Below are 13,196 nucleotides of genomic sequence, written 5' to 3'. Positions count from 1 at the left end.
ATCATGAATTCTAAGGAGATTCAAGTACTTGAACTTCCTTGGAATTTTGATGTTTTATGTGCACAATTGAGCCTGAATTTGGGAGATTTGAAAGGGAGGTTGGAGAACAACTTCAACCAAGGGATTTCACTGTAATGCTGATAAGCATCTTTCCTAAACTTTTGCTAAATAAATCTTGCATATCACATTCGTGGCTTGGTCATACAATTTTTGTTCCATTTACAGGATGAACTCGGTGATGCTATTGATATTAAGGATCCTGACCAAACTCCTGTAGATGAACGTAGGACGAAACGCCTGGCAGCTGAAGCTGCCAAGTTTGACCCTGATCATTACCTGTGAGTATTGATTTACTTCACCTGGTCAAGTAAAAGTAACTCAGTTGAAATATACTCACTTTTTCTTTTCATAAATGATTGGTTTTGAGATCACTTTTGGAAATAATAGCTTTACTTTTTATTTGTCTGTTTCTTTGTCTCATCAAAGCAGGCCTTAGAGGGTATTCTTATGGCTTGTGTCGGTGTTACACTTTGCTTATCTGTTTAAGTCTATATTAAAGCAGCGTCTGCTGTGAACTGCTGCAGAATGTTGTTCACCATTATGTTGTGCATATGATTTTTTTTTTCATAGGGCTGATTTATTTGAAGATGAAGCTATTCAGCATGTCTTAAAGTACAAACCATGGTGGGTTGATGCCCAGAAAAGAATGATAGCCTCGCAGGAAGAAAGTCATCAGGAATGTGACACTCATACGTTTGGTGAGAGCATATGTATATATGTTTACACACACACACACACACCCCCCCTGCTGTTGCTTGAATGATAATTGCTGTGATGCTTATGTTATGTACTAGGTTATTGTTCTTAAAGAAAAAACTGTAGTTTCACTATACAGTTTTCAGTTTTAACTGTTCTTGGAGGACCATTCTGTTGCTTTTCTTGTCCTCAAAGAATTTATTATTTTTTTTTCTGAGGGACAGTTATATACTGAAATCTTTGGGATGGTTGTGTGCAGAGAAGTCGACAGCATGGTATAAACTGGTCATTTAATCTTAAGCATTTGCCTGTTAGTTATCTCTGCATAACAGATTTTGGAGTTAACTGTTCATAAAGGCCATTCTAGAATTTCAGGTATCTATGAAGAAAAAGTTCCCTTCTAAAGGTATGCTGTAATCTTTAAGATTTCAAAGGAGCTGCCAGTGTCAGTAAGTCATGGCATCTGAAATACAATAAAACATATCTTTGTGTAGTGATTATAATAGCTAGAAAATGGGATATTTGTTGGGGATATGTACTTATCTCCTCTTTTTTTCCAGATTTTTCAAATAACTGTTCTCCCTTTTCCTAGTTGTATTTTCAATGGAAAAAGTAGTCAATACTGGGTTTTGTGCCCACTTCCAAATGCAATGCAGACACCTCACAGCAAGTTTTCCAAGAATCAGCTGTGTAAGATTGTAATAATGTCAGCCCTTATCTCTGTTTGATGAACAGGTCTTCTGTAGGATCTTTTATTTTATTTACACAATATGATAGATGTTTATGGCATTTATTACTCTACTACTATTGTTACGGGTTTCTGACTTTTTTCAAAGGAAAATCTTCGTGCCCTTTCAGAAACTAAAAGGGATGGTTTCGGGTTTAGTAGATGACCTTGTAACACTGCTGTTAACAGATAACTGAGATTGCATTTCTGTACACAGTGATTGCAGAGAGCATTACAAGTTGCTATTATGCATATTCTTTTATTGTCCTTCGTTCATTTCCTATGTAGTATGAAAATCCGGTATTATAAAGTAGATAATGATAATCCCTTCACCAGAGGTTCTTAACAAATATTAGTGCACTAATAATACCTGCACTTTCACATTTTCTACAGAACAATGGAATTTGGGTAAATGTTGTGTATTTTACTGTGAATTTAATCTGATCTTCATTACTGGTCTCTTTTCAAGCTCTGAGGCCAGAAATTATTAATTATGTGTATCATAAGCATTTGAATTAAAAAGCATTGGACAAAGGTACAAGAGGTTTGAAAATGGAATAATGAGGGGTTCTTTTGTTTGTTTTTATCCATTCACTCCTCAGTAAATGAAACACTGCTAATGTTTGCCTGTATTAAGGATTATAATGAAAATGAAGAGCTGCTGGATGATTTTATTGATGGAGAATGTTTTTATTCAAATTGAGATTCTGAAGAAAAACACATACAGGGGTAACAGCAACAGACAAGCTACTCAAAAGCTACTCTGCAGAAATGGGGTTACATAAAGGTTCATATTTTCTCTGAACTATTTGTTGTAACAGATATATATTTAATAATGATTTTAAAAAAATTTAGTCTGACCTTCGTGTGCCTGAGGGAAGAGGCTCATGGAGTTATGTGGATCTTGAGGTGATGTAAGTGACATACAAGTCCATCTGGTGTCTGGGTTATGTTAATAACAACAACCCATCCTTTGCTCTAGAAAGACCTCAATTTTGATAACGTTGTTTGTGCTGTATGAATGGCACCAGCGGCTGGGGATGACAGTTGGCTGAATGAGGATCTGAAACCGTTGGAGGTTCCTAAACGGGAGTCAGTTGTGGTGAAAGAAACCACCATGAGAGGGAGTGCAGGTTCCACTTGAAGGTCTCTTATGAGAGAAATATGGAAGGGCAGGAGGTGGGTCCAGGTTATTGGACCTGGAATCTGATGATCAGTAAGATAAGTTCCCTGTCAATTTGTATTGCTTTTATGTTTTATCCAATCAAAGTGACAGTCTGGCTAATCTTGAGTTACAGATGCAGGAGTTCCTATGAGCTGAATGCGATCTGACTGCGTATCTGCATTAATATGTATTCTGGTATGCATGTTTAGTAAGTGGCAGCAACACAGAAAAGGCACATAAAAGGAACAGGGACTGTGCTAAGTGAGGGACTTTCTTTACTACTCAAAATTTTACATTCTTTTCACTAGGACGGGGGAGAAGTCTGCCTGCGTTAAGCCAAGGTGTGCTGTGCAGCGGGGAGGATAGGGAGGCTGTCACTGGTATTAATTGCAATGTGCTTGTAGGAAGAAGCCTTTGGACACTGAGCCAAGAAAATTATTTCCTTTTCTTCCTTTTGCTGATTTATGTTGGTGTCCTTTTGGTTTTATCTTCATTGGTTTCTTGAAACCAAAAACTTGATTACTTTTGTCATTATAATGTCTTTGGCTACAAGGAGTAATTAGAAATACAGATCTGGGGTTTTTTGGTTTTTGTTTTGTTTTGCATGACATTACAATTAACTGAAGATTTTGTTTGCTTGATTACTGCTCTTGCTTTCATCCCTGATTATCCTCTTGTTTTTACATCACCGGGTTTTTTAATGTCTCATTACCAGGTTTTTACCTTTTTGGATCAGCCCCTCTCATTAGCATTTAAAGCCTTCACCTCTCTTCTATCTTTGCCATGAATCTATTTTTATTTAACCTTTTAACTTTTTCCTCCAGCTTCTGTGCATGGTGCGTGTATTTTGTATTTTTAAAATTTCTTCTTTGTTGTCTTAAGTGTCTCTTCTTTCTTTTGTCCATTTTATCTTTCACTGTGTATTGTCTCTTCTTGCCCTTTATGGGTTTCTTGTTTGTTTGTTTTCCCCTTAGGCTTGTTAGCCAGCAGGCAGCTAAGGTTATTGCCTTCTCAGTGCAGCCGAGGAAGCAGAAGAAATACTGGAGAGCAGGTTTCACCATCAAGTTTATAGCAAAGTACAGTTTTTTGGAGTAGACATTTTCTAAAGCTGAAAGGCTCAGTTTTTCTTTATGCTTACAATGTCTAATGCAAGTCAAGTAATACTCCATAAAGCCTAACTAATTACACAGCCTTTCCCATGAGGAGAGAACAGCTTCTGGGAAGCTCTCTTTTTGCTGCTGCTGAAGCTTGCATTGGAGTCTTGCTTCTGCAGATTCCAGATGAAAGGTTTTGTGTTTTGTAACAAGCACATTCAACTTCGTTAAAAGTTCATTTCTATTCTACTTCAAATTGCACAACTGTAAAAACTCGTTTTTAGGCAGCACAATAATCCTCAAAGGCTCAGGCTGACATATGTATATAATATAACATTTATATGCTCCAGGGATAATGTATTTTGTTTACGGTAACCTATTGTGCTTACCAGTGACCATTCTCTCTTTCTGATCTCTTTCTAGAATGAGAGGTAATTTCTTTTTCGAGATTCCCATTTTGGTAGGGCTGTGCTCAAACATCTACCCTTACTGGTAGGATCATAAGCTTAAGATGAATCACTTCTCTTTTTTATCAGATTTCTGCAATTGTTTTGCCTGCCTGTTTTACTCGGTCTTCTGGGCCTTTGCAGCATGTGTGCCTTCCTGACACTGTTCTGCTGCAGAGCAAGTACTTTTCATGTGAGGAAAGATTGCTATTTATTAATGCAGTATTCTTAACATATAAGTGATAGGTCTAGTTACTGTAAAGTATCTCCGATTTTAAAAGGCAAGAACAGCAAGACATGGAAGAAAGAATGGTGCATGGGAGGGGATCAGTTCTGCTCGGGTATTTTCCATCGAGAGAGCTGTAGAGCTCGGCTTGATGGGGCGATAAGCCATGGCTCTGCTGTCACCAGAGGGCTGGCCCAGCTGATGATCAGAGGTTGTTCCTGACCTCTGCTGTTGTGTAGTTTTCGGCTTCTGACCGCTGGGTTATCCATCTGATAGCACATTTTATCTGAGTATCCCTAACACGTTTAGAACCGTAAGTGTCATAGCAGTCTTGAGATCTGGATCTCACACTGACTTATTTAAGTGATGTGATAAACTGAACGTCACAGACAGCTGGGTGCTGAAGGGCAGTTTGAAAAACGTTTACTTTAACATAGGGAATGCCTAGTTTAAAATAAGTACAAGAGATGATTAAAAAGTAAGGGTAGTCTCTATATTACAATGTAACAGTAACTTTGTGAGATTAATTTGTCTGATTCCTTTAGACATGCATATATAAATACAGTTATGCTGTGGCTAGAAGTAGTGTGATTTTGGCACTGACAAGCATACAAAACATTTTAAAGTCAAATTTAAGGAAAGCTTGAAAATTTAGTCCTTGATAAGTAGCAGCAAATGCTGCTTTGTATTAGATTAATATTAATTGTTACGGCTGTTGTTAAGTAAAACATTGGTAATGCAAGTGTACAAAAGTTTAGAGGCTTAATATAGCAGGAAGTATAATAACTGTTTTACTTGTTCTGTTAATCTTATAATATGTACTTACATTTTTGAATTGGGAAAACAAAGTAGGTGGTGGTTTTGACATGTTAATAATGAGTTTCAGGCCTGAATAATTTACTATTCAAGAACTTAAAGGAATGGATAGATATTTATTTGTAAAACTGAAGTGTTTTCCCCAGAGGGAAATTTGATTTGGAACACCTGGCACTTTGCAGTGCATTAATGAACATCTTGTAATGTTTATCTTTGGGAATTGTCCAGTTTAATCTTGTTTGCTGTTGTCGGGTAAACTTGTAATTTGTGTGTTTATGGTCCAGTTGCCTATGCTACGATGCTTCGGGGAGTTTGCATTTTAGAAGAAAACTTTATCTTGTATGTGTCATGACCCTCTCTAGGAGTTTCTTTGCTTTCTAGTTAGAAGGGAAGTATGGTTGGCATTCACCATAGAATGTAGATTTAGGGAATCTAACAAATACCTGTCAGTAAAACTTAAAAAAAAAAAAAAAGTCATTTTTTTTTGCTCTCAGTATTGGTCTGTTTCTTATCTCTGATGATAAGAGAGGTTAACTTTGATCAGCTATGAGACAAAAACAAGCTTCAAGTTGTAGTCCCTGGTGAAGAAGAGTGGATTTCCAGTAGTGGGTGCAGTACTGAATACACAGAGTTGCTGAAGGAGAAGGTTGCATTCCTGATACGGTGCTTCCTGAGTGCCAGCCGAGCTCTTTGAGGTGAGCCTGGAGATGGGAGAGTGCTGGCATGACTGGTTGACAGCTCCTGTCTGTGGTAGGTTCTCATGTGCCTTGAAGGAATTATTTAGCTTCTTAGTAACAGACTTTATTACTGCAATCATCAGAAGTGATTTTAGGCTTTATGAATCTCTTCTGCTGTAGTAGTCTTTGCTAACAAACTTTCGGCTGTTTGCTGTTGAGAAATGCTTTTTCATCCTTAGCTTTGGTTTCAGCTCCTATTTTGTGCTTCTCTCCAGGGTGTAAGAGCTACTTCCATATGATTTTATCATTTATTCCAGGAAAGGGTTTTCTAGTAAAAAGTAGCTGAAATTGGAAATGCCTTTCTTCTGTCCAATTGGACCTTGTAACTGTAAACACCCTGTTGCGATACCTCATTAAACCCACTTACAAAGTTGCTTTATGCTACAGTCTTCAGAAACTGTTTTTTTTCAAATGTGCTACAACATTGCACATATGGTTTTATGGGTAATTTTGGTATAAATGATAGACATGACTCACTGAGGTATCAATGCTACTTAAGAACTTACAAAGGAATTTGCTGATAGACTATAGATACAGTATCTGTATTTGTGCTTTAAAGGGTAGCACTGAACTGAATTACATTAGCAGAAAAACAGGGTCAGAACTGCCACAGTCTTGCTAAATTATCACTTTGTGCTAGATCATAGCAAGTGGAAGAGATTGCCTTTCTCAAGATGATATAAAAGCTGGAGTTTCTTTTTGTGGGAGCTTGTAAATGAATGGAGACTGGCTTGGCTCCAGAGAAATGTTTAGCTCATCAAGAAGTTCCTATAAGAATTTAAATTGAGTATTTCATGGTTATGAAGCTGATAGAAACATTTTAAATGTTCATAAAGAAGAAACATTCAAAAATGATTTTCCTAATTCGTAATTTTATGTCTTGAGATGAGGTGTGTGCATATGTATGTGCCTTTGGCATCACAAACATTTGTTCCAAAACATGTCATAAAATTAGAAAGCTTGTAGAAAGCTCCTGGGATAAAGACGACCGCATGTGTTATAGATGGATTGTATCCCCAAGAATGTGGATTGTGTAAAATGATGATGACCAGCGTTTGAGGAGAAACATCTATAAACATATTTGCAATCTTCATCCTTGAGAATCGGGCAAGAGATTTAGAAAGGAACTTGGTCTACTCGGAGTTGTAACACTTTATTTCTGAAACCTGGGCTGTGAGCTCCCTGTGAGGATTCAGCTGCCTGTGTCCCCAGGGCTCAGGACCATGGGTTATGGCCAACTGCATGGCCTTGGCCATGCTGCTGAGAAGGAGCAGGAGAAAAAGGCCTGCAGAAAAGTAAGAGCAGTAAAATTGCAGGTAGGATTGTTGGGACCTGATCATTGCTAGCTCAAGAATTCCAGAGGTAAATACCGATGTGGAAGATAGAAAATGCTAAACTATAAAAACAGGGAATCGAGTTGAGGCAGGAACTGCTGGGTATCAGGTCAGGCTGTTAGTGCTGATGGAGCTGCTAGATCAGCAACGTGCAAGGATCTGTCTCAGGGAGCCACAAATGTGGACCCTTCCCAGCTGCCTGCCTGGCCAGCAAGGGCTCAGCAGGTGCTTAGCCAGGATCACATCCTCATCTTAATGTGTGAACCATTTACATCTGTGAGTTTGTACGTCTTACCTCCAGCTTTTTTCTGCCCCCAGCTTGCCAGACTTGCATACTTGCCAAGAATATGGTGACTCAAAAAAGGAGTGGTAAGAGAACAATTGAAGAGAGATTCCAGCATTAATTGTAAGGGTTTGGGTTTGGTCCCCCCTTCCCTCCCAGAATAAATAATTAAACTTGGAGTTAAGGAGTACATCATGTATCTACCCCTGGCACTTCGGGTTTATTGTGAAAGTAACAAGAGTGCTGTATTAGGCTTGTTCCTAAGAGAAACTTCCTTCAGTGAGTGGTATTTTAAACTCAGGCTGGTCCCAGTGTTGCTGATGCTTGAACAAGTCACAGGGTGGGACTTCCTTGATGCAGCAAAGCATCGGCTGTCAAGCAGCAACACTGCTTTTTCCTGTCGAGCCACCTTGCGCCTGTAACTTTCTTCTGGGGTGTGACTAAAATGTGCTCGCTCCATCTGTCCTGTTCAGTACATCAGAGCCTGTTGACGTGGAATGCCCGCACTTCATGCAGCCTGGATTAAAATCTCTTAGCTCTGGCTTCTGACTATTTTAATTGTGCTGACTGGCTGCTTGATTTACTTTGAGTTTGTACAGATACGGCTTTTAGTCAGTTATCTGCTTCATCTCCACTGAAGAACTCTTCAGAAGGGTTACCCTTCAGTATTCAATCTTAGCTATCCGTGTCTGTACCACTGTTTCCTAGAGAAATGCTTGGCTGCGTTGTCCCAGCATACCTGCTGTGTTGTTATCTTCCTTATGCATCCCAAAGAGAAAGTGCTGGGTGAGAGGGTTCTTTGGGTTGGCTTAGCATAGCCAGTCTTGGCTAAATGAGGTATGCTGAAGATACACCTGGTGATTGTTGTTGGTGGGCACCATAGCTCTCTGGAAGGAGATGCAGCGTTCATACCAACATCAGTGGGGCAGGATTTGGATCTTTCTCTGGTCTTGCTCAGACACAGGAAGGATGTTACCAGACAGCATAATCCAAGCTCCTGAATCACGTCTAGATCACGAGTCAGAATTCGTGAGGTTTAGAAATATGGAATTGGACCTTTCCTTTTTTTCCCTTCCTTGTTTCTTTAGTTCCTACTCTTTTCTACAATAAGAAAATGTATTTGTTTTGTGTTATCCTGTTTTCTTGGTTTTAGCCTATACAACATAAACTGAAGTTTCTTAAATCTACTCAGATCCTGATTGTGCATTGATATCAGTATGAGGTACCCAGACACCTGTAGAAACCCTTGGTACTTTCAGAGGGGTTCAAAATCGCTAGTGTGTACTCGCAGGACTGCAGGGTTGGCACTTGACTTTGAAAGGACTGTAACACACTTTAATAGAAGTTAAAAATGAAAGTGAGATGATTTAGGGTTTTGCTTGAGTGACAAGTGACTTGTGATTAGTAACACTCTTTTTAGAGACCGTCGAAGTAGTATTACCTTCTATTAAAATGAATGTGCCAGCTTTAAATTAATAATCAGTTATCCTTTTTATAGTCTTCTCTGAAGAAGAGAAAGAGCAGCTGAGAAAGTTCACAAATAAATCTTATCTTCTGGATAAAAGAAGCCGTCATCATGCGTATCTTGGCTTAATTGATATCCTTCTGGCGTATTGCTATGAAATCTGTGTCAATGAAGGAGAGAAGAATGTAAGTAAAAAAAAAAAACAAAAACTAGTGTGTTTTAGGAATGTACTGCTGGACCCTGTATTGTCCTCTAGGAAACCTTTTAAAGGGAATTTATTTCCAAGCATTGAAAATACAGTTTATTTCCTTTTAACTTACTCAATTCTGTCTCTCTAGATTGAGCTGTTGGGACGCATTTAGGGATTAATGTGATTTCTAAATACTTCTGCTCTTCTGGAGCAGCATTTTAGCTGTAGGAGAGAAAAGGAGATGCATGAGACTCCAGGCAGTTTTCTTTGTTTCTGATTTGTTTTGTAGTGTGATGTGTCCTGACTTCTGTAAATGCAGGTTTCACAAAATAATTGTTCTTTTATGTTGATGGTTCTTTACTCTGTTTTTTGGACAGTTCCATAATAGGATTTGGATTCTGAAAAAGCACGAGAAGTCAGTAAGTCTGCAGGAGTGAAATGGAGTTTAGTGTTTTATGTAGGCTACCATTATATGCTTTGAACACAACAAATTTTTCTTTAAATTATGTTTTTTTTAAGCTTATGCACTAAGTGTGGAAGGTGTTTCCTGAGGCATACTGGAAACTAAGCTTGAGGCATTTACAATTATAAAATTGTCAGTTTTAATCAGACTGAATTGCAGGGCCTGGATTGTAGAACAGCAGAAGTATCCAGACCTGCCTCTTCAACAGAGTTGTCTGAGACATTGGTTATGTTGAATGTTAGTGTCACACACAATTACAAATATGTGAGGAACACAGTTGTACAAATCCTTATTGATCTTTGCAATAACCATATGGTATATGTAGAAAACACATTGTGGGGTTTTCCCCCCATTTTGTTTTTTTTTCCTTTTTAACAGGAAAACAAAGACATTCAGGCCACACAAACGCTTATTGGAGCCAGGATTACAGATGAGGGTTTCCTGGCTTTTTGGCCTAATTGTCCCACCAGATCACACTACCACACGAATACGATGAGTCTGTCACAGTTCAGGAATGACATTTTATGTGTACCACTGGCTTTAGGACTCTTTCTGAAAGCCAAAACTCTTGAGCCATTTTCACAGAACGAGGCATTTTAGTTTGAGCTTTGTTGATTCAAGTTTCTGTTGCTTGGTAAAAAGGGGCAGAATTCCACTAAATACAGCTTTTCTGTGACTGCTGTTGTATTTTAAAGGTTTTTATGGATGGGCTAGTTATTCCCAATGTGGAAACCAATTCAGTTATTTAACATCTGCATTGCAATATAATTTTTAATGCTGTCCTGTGGCCTTTTGAATGCACATAATATAATTACTGCTTCATATTCACAAAGGTTCTTAGACTGCTGCCAGAACGTTACTTTAAGTAGTTTGCCAGCAGTCTCGAATGTTCAGTTGGATAATACTTCTTTTATGGGCTCCTTTTAAAACCAGGTTGAATCATCTTGGAACATCAGGAAACTGAGTTCAACGTTGTGCTGGCTGGAGGTAAGTTAAAACTGGAGTTCTGCATTATGTGTTTGTGTTGTTATTTGTTTTTGCTATCGTATGATGCCTTTGTCAAAAGCTTACTCTTTCAGTATTGAAGATGAATTAAGTGTGTGTCCTCTTTTTTATAAGTATTACAAGAAACTGATTGTGACTTCTGGGCTCTCAGCTGCTGGCAGCCTCAAGAGGCTGGGGGTTGATCCCTTCTCTGGGTGCTGGGCTGCTGCTAGGCACTTTCTGGAACAGCTGGGGACAGGCACTATGAAAAGCTGTCCCTACACACTGTCCCTAGCTCCTGGGCTTGAGTCACAAGTCCCGACTGTTATTTAGGAAGTAACTGTAACTATTCCTCACATATGTGTTATTGCTGCATCCCTAATGTTTGGTTGCTGCTAGCCCTTTGAAACCAGTATAGACTAGAGGAAACAAACAGTTCTGTGCTCTGTGCTTCCAGATGTTTACTGAAAGCACACGGGCTGTGTAATTCAGTTGTTGCAGAACTGGAAGTGGAAGGGACTTGACCTGGCCTGGAACCCCTGATTTCTTGTGATGGAAGGGACTGTCTCATCTTCATTCCTGAAATTACTGCAGGATCAGGAATGAGATGGGACAGGGTTTTGGGGTTCAGTCCTTTAAACATTCCTAGTAATGGCAGATGTTATATTCAGTAATAACTTGTCCTAGGGGACTGGTTTTCTGGATCTGTTCGTTTTAGTTTGTTTCCACCCGAAGTTCTGCAGCAGCAAGTCAAAGGCTTGCAGTTAAAATGCCGTGATTGCCTTAACTCTCAATTTTTTTTTTCAGATCCATATCCTAACATAGCGAAGGAGTTTTCTGCTTATGCTTATCCTATAATGTAGCAGTTCTTGGCGCAGCCTGTGCCAACAGTATATTTCACACCCAGGAAATTCAGTCTCCTGGCACCAAGCTGTTAATAGCTATATCTGTTATACAAACCATGGAGAGGCGGGTGTTTTCATCAATCTGTAAACAAAACTGCCTCAGCTATGGTTTGTTTGAACCGACTGCCATTTTGCTGTGCGTGACACGTGCACACCTTAGACTCTAAATATTAAATAACAAAACATAAATTATTTAGATGCTTACTGGCGATCCGTTAAAATGAAAAATGGGTTGAGGTAGTCATATAATGCCAAAAAGTGCTGGCTGTCAGCAAAGCGTTTTTATTAATTTTAATAAATTGAGAGTTCAAGATGAAATAGGTATTTTTATTTGAATTCATAAATGGAATATTTTGTCTTGAAAAGTGAAAGCTGGAAAGGAAGTCGCTCTTTTAACAAAGTCTTTACTAACTCGTTAATGCCTCTGCTCTGTGTAAATTACAGGTTCGTAAAGGAGGACAGCGAACTGCTTTCCCTAGGCAGATATATTTATTCCTGTCTTGAATATCTGTAGTTTTCATGAAAGGCAGTCATGTATCATTTTTAAAGATCTTATATGTACACATGTATTTTGTTAATATCATGTGGTTTTAATTTTTCTTTATTCTTAAAAGGCTTTTTATAGCTTTCCCTTAATATATATAATAATGTGGGACAGATGTAATTTATTGCTTTAATCTAAGGAATGGCGAAGTCTCGAGTTAGATGTTTTATTCTGGTGTTCTCTACGTTCTTTTTTTAGTTCAAAACCACTAAAACGTAGAGAACTTCTGTTATCCTGCCGTGCAAACTAAATGTGCAGTGTCTTGTTTCTATTTAACATGTTGATTTCCATATCTGTTAAAATACAGATCTTTAAACGCATAATATATAAAAATGTGCGGTTTTTTTCCTATTCTGCTATGAGGAAAACAAACGAACAGACCCCTAATTCTTTGTATTGCAAAGCACACAGACTAACTCAGCTTTTTCACTGATGTACACAGCGTTTCACTAGCATTAATGACGTCCTGGTATCTTTTGGAAGAAGAGTACTGTGCTATCCCCTGTACAGACACTTTGGATTAGTGACTCGTGCCTGCAGCGATACAGTCATGATACTGCAACTGGGTAAGTTCTGTAGGGATGGGAGCGGTGCCAATACAGCCACGTTGCTCATAGATCTGGGATTTTTTTAATCACTTTTGAATCCTGTGTTTGGTTTCACCCAAACCTGATTGGTATCCACATTTCTGGCCATCTTGTGGTTTGGGAAAATGGAGCTGGGGAGAGAAGAGAACCAAATCAGTGTCCTTACCAGGAAAAAGCTCCTGAAGCAACTCATTTATTAGCTAATGGATAATGCGTGCAGTTGTGGTGTAAAATTCAGCTGTATTATTCGCACTAGAAAATCTACACAGAAGAAATGTAATGAATGTCTCATCCTTAGAAAAATCTTTGATCAGATCTTGTGTCTTCGTGAATCAGGATAGTCCAGCTGTGATTTGTAAAGCTTTAGGGAAAAGGTCTTTAAAGTATTTTTCTTTATACTGTAATTTTCTGTAAAGAGGTTTTTCTGTGTAAAAAGAACATTTTAATGAAGCTTTTGTTACGATAGATTAGATG

General features: G+C 38.5%; 1 protein-coding gene across 1 annotated transcript in view; it reads left to right on the top strand.

Annotated features, from left to right (window-relative positions):
- Positions 1-225: 225 nt before the first annotated feature.
- The window catches only part of LOC104546742 (protein SHQ1 homolog), a gene marked incomplete at its 5' end in the record, with an annotated part of 33,760 nt that continues 20,789 nt past the window's right edge, over positions 226-13,196 (top strand). Inside the window, 5 exons of the mRNA XM_010192208.1 lie at positions 226-338; positions 631-758; positions 9,068-9,234; positions 10,636-10,689; positions 12,578-12,701. Of these exons, the coding sequence (XP_010190510.1) occupies positions 226-338; positions 631-758; positions 9,068-9,234; positions 10,636-10,689; positions 12,578-12,701 (586 nt within the window). The remainder of the gene's footprint in view (positions 339-630; positions 759-9,067; positions 9,235-10,635; positions 10,690-12,577; positions 12,702-13,196) is intronic.

The sequence above is a fragment of the Mesitornis unicolor genome, unplaced genomic scaffold, assembly GCF_000695765.1.
Source record: "Mesitornis unicolor isolate BGI_N332 unplaced genomic scaffold, ASM69576v1 scaffold2099, whole genome shotgun sequence".
NCBI classification, from domain to species: Eukaryota; Metazoa; Chordata; class Aves; order Mesitornithiformes; family Mesitornithidae; genus Mesitornis; species Mesitornis unicolor.
The sequence above is the reverse complement of the archived record's forward strand: the minus strand, read 5'-3'. Positions and strand labels throughout refer to the sequence as shown.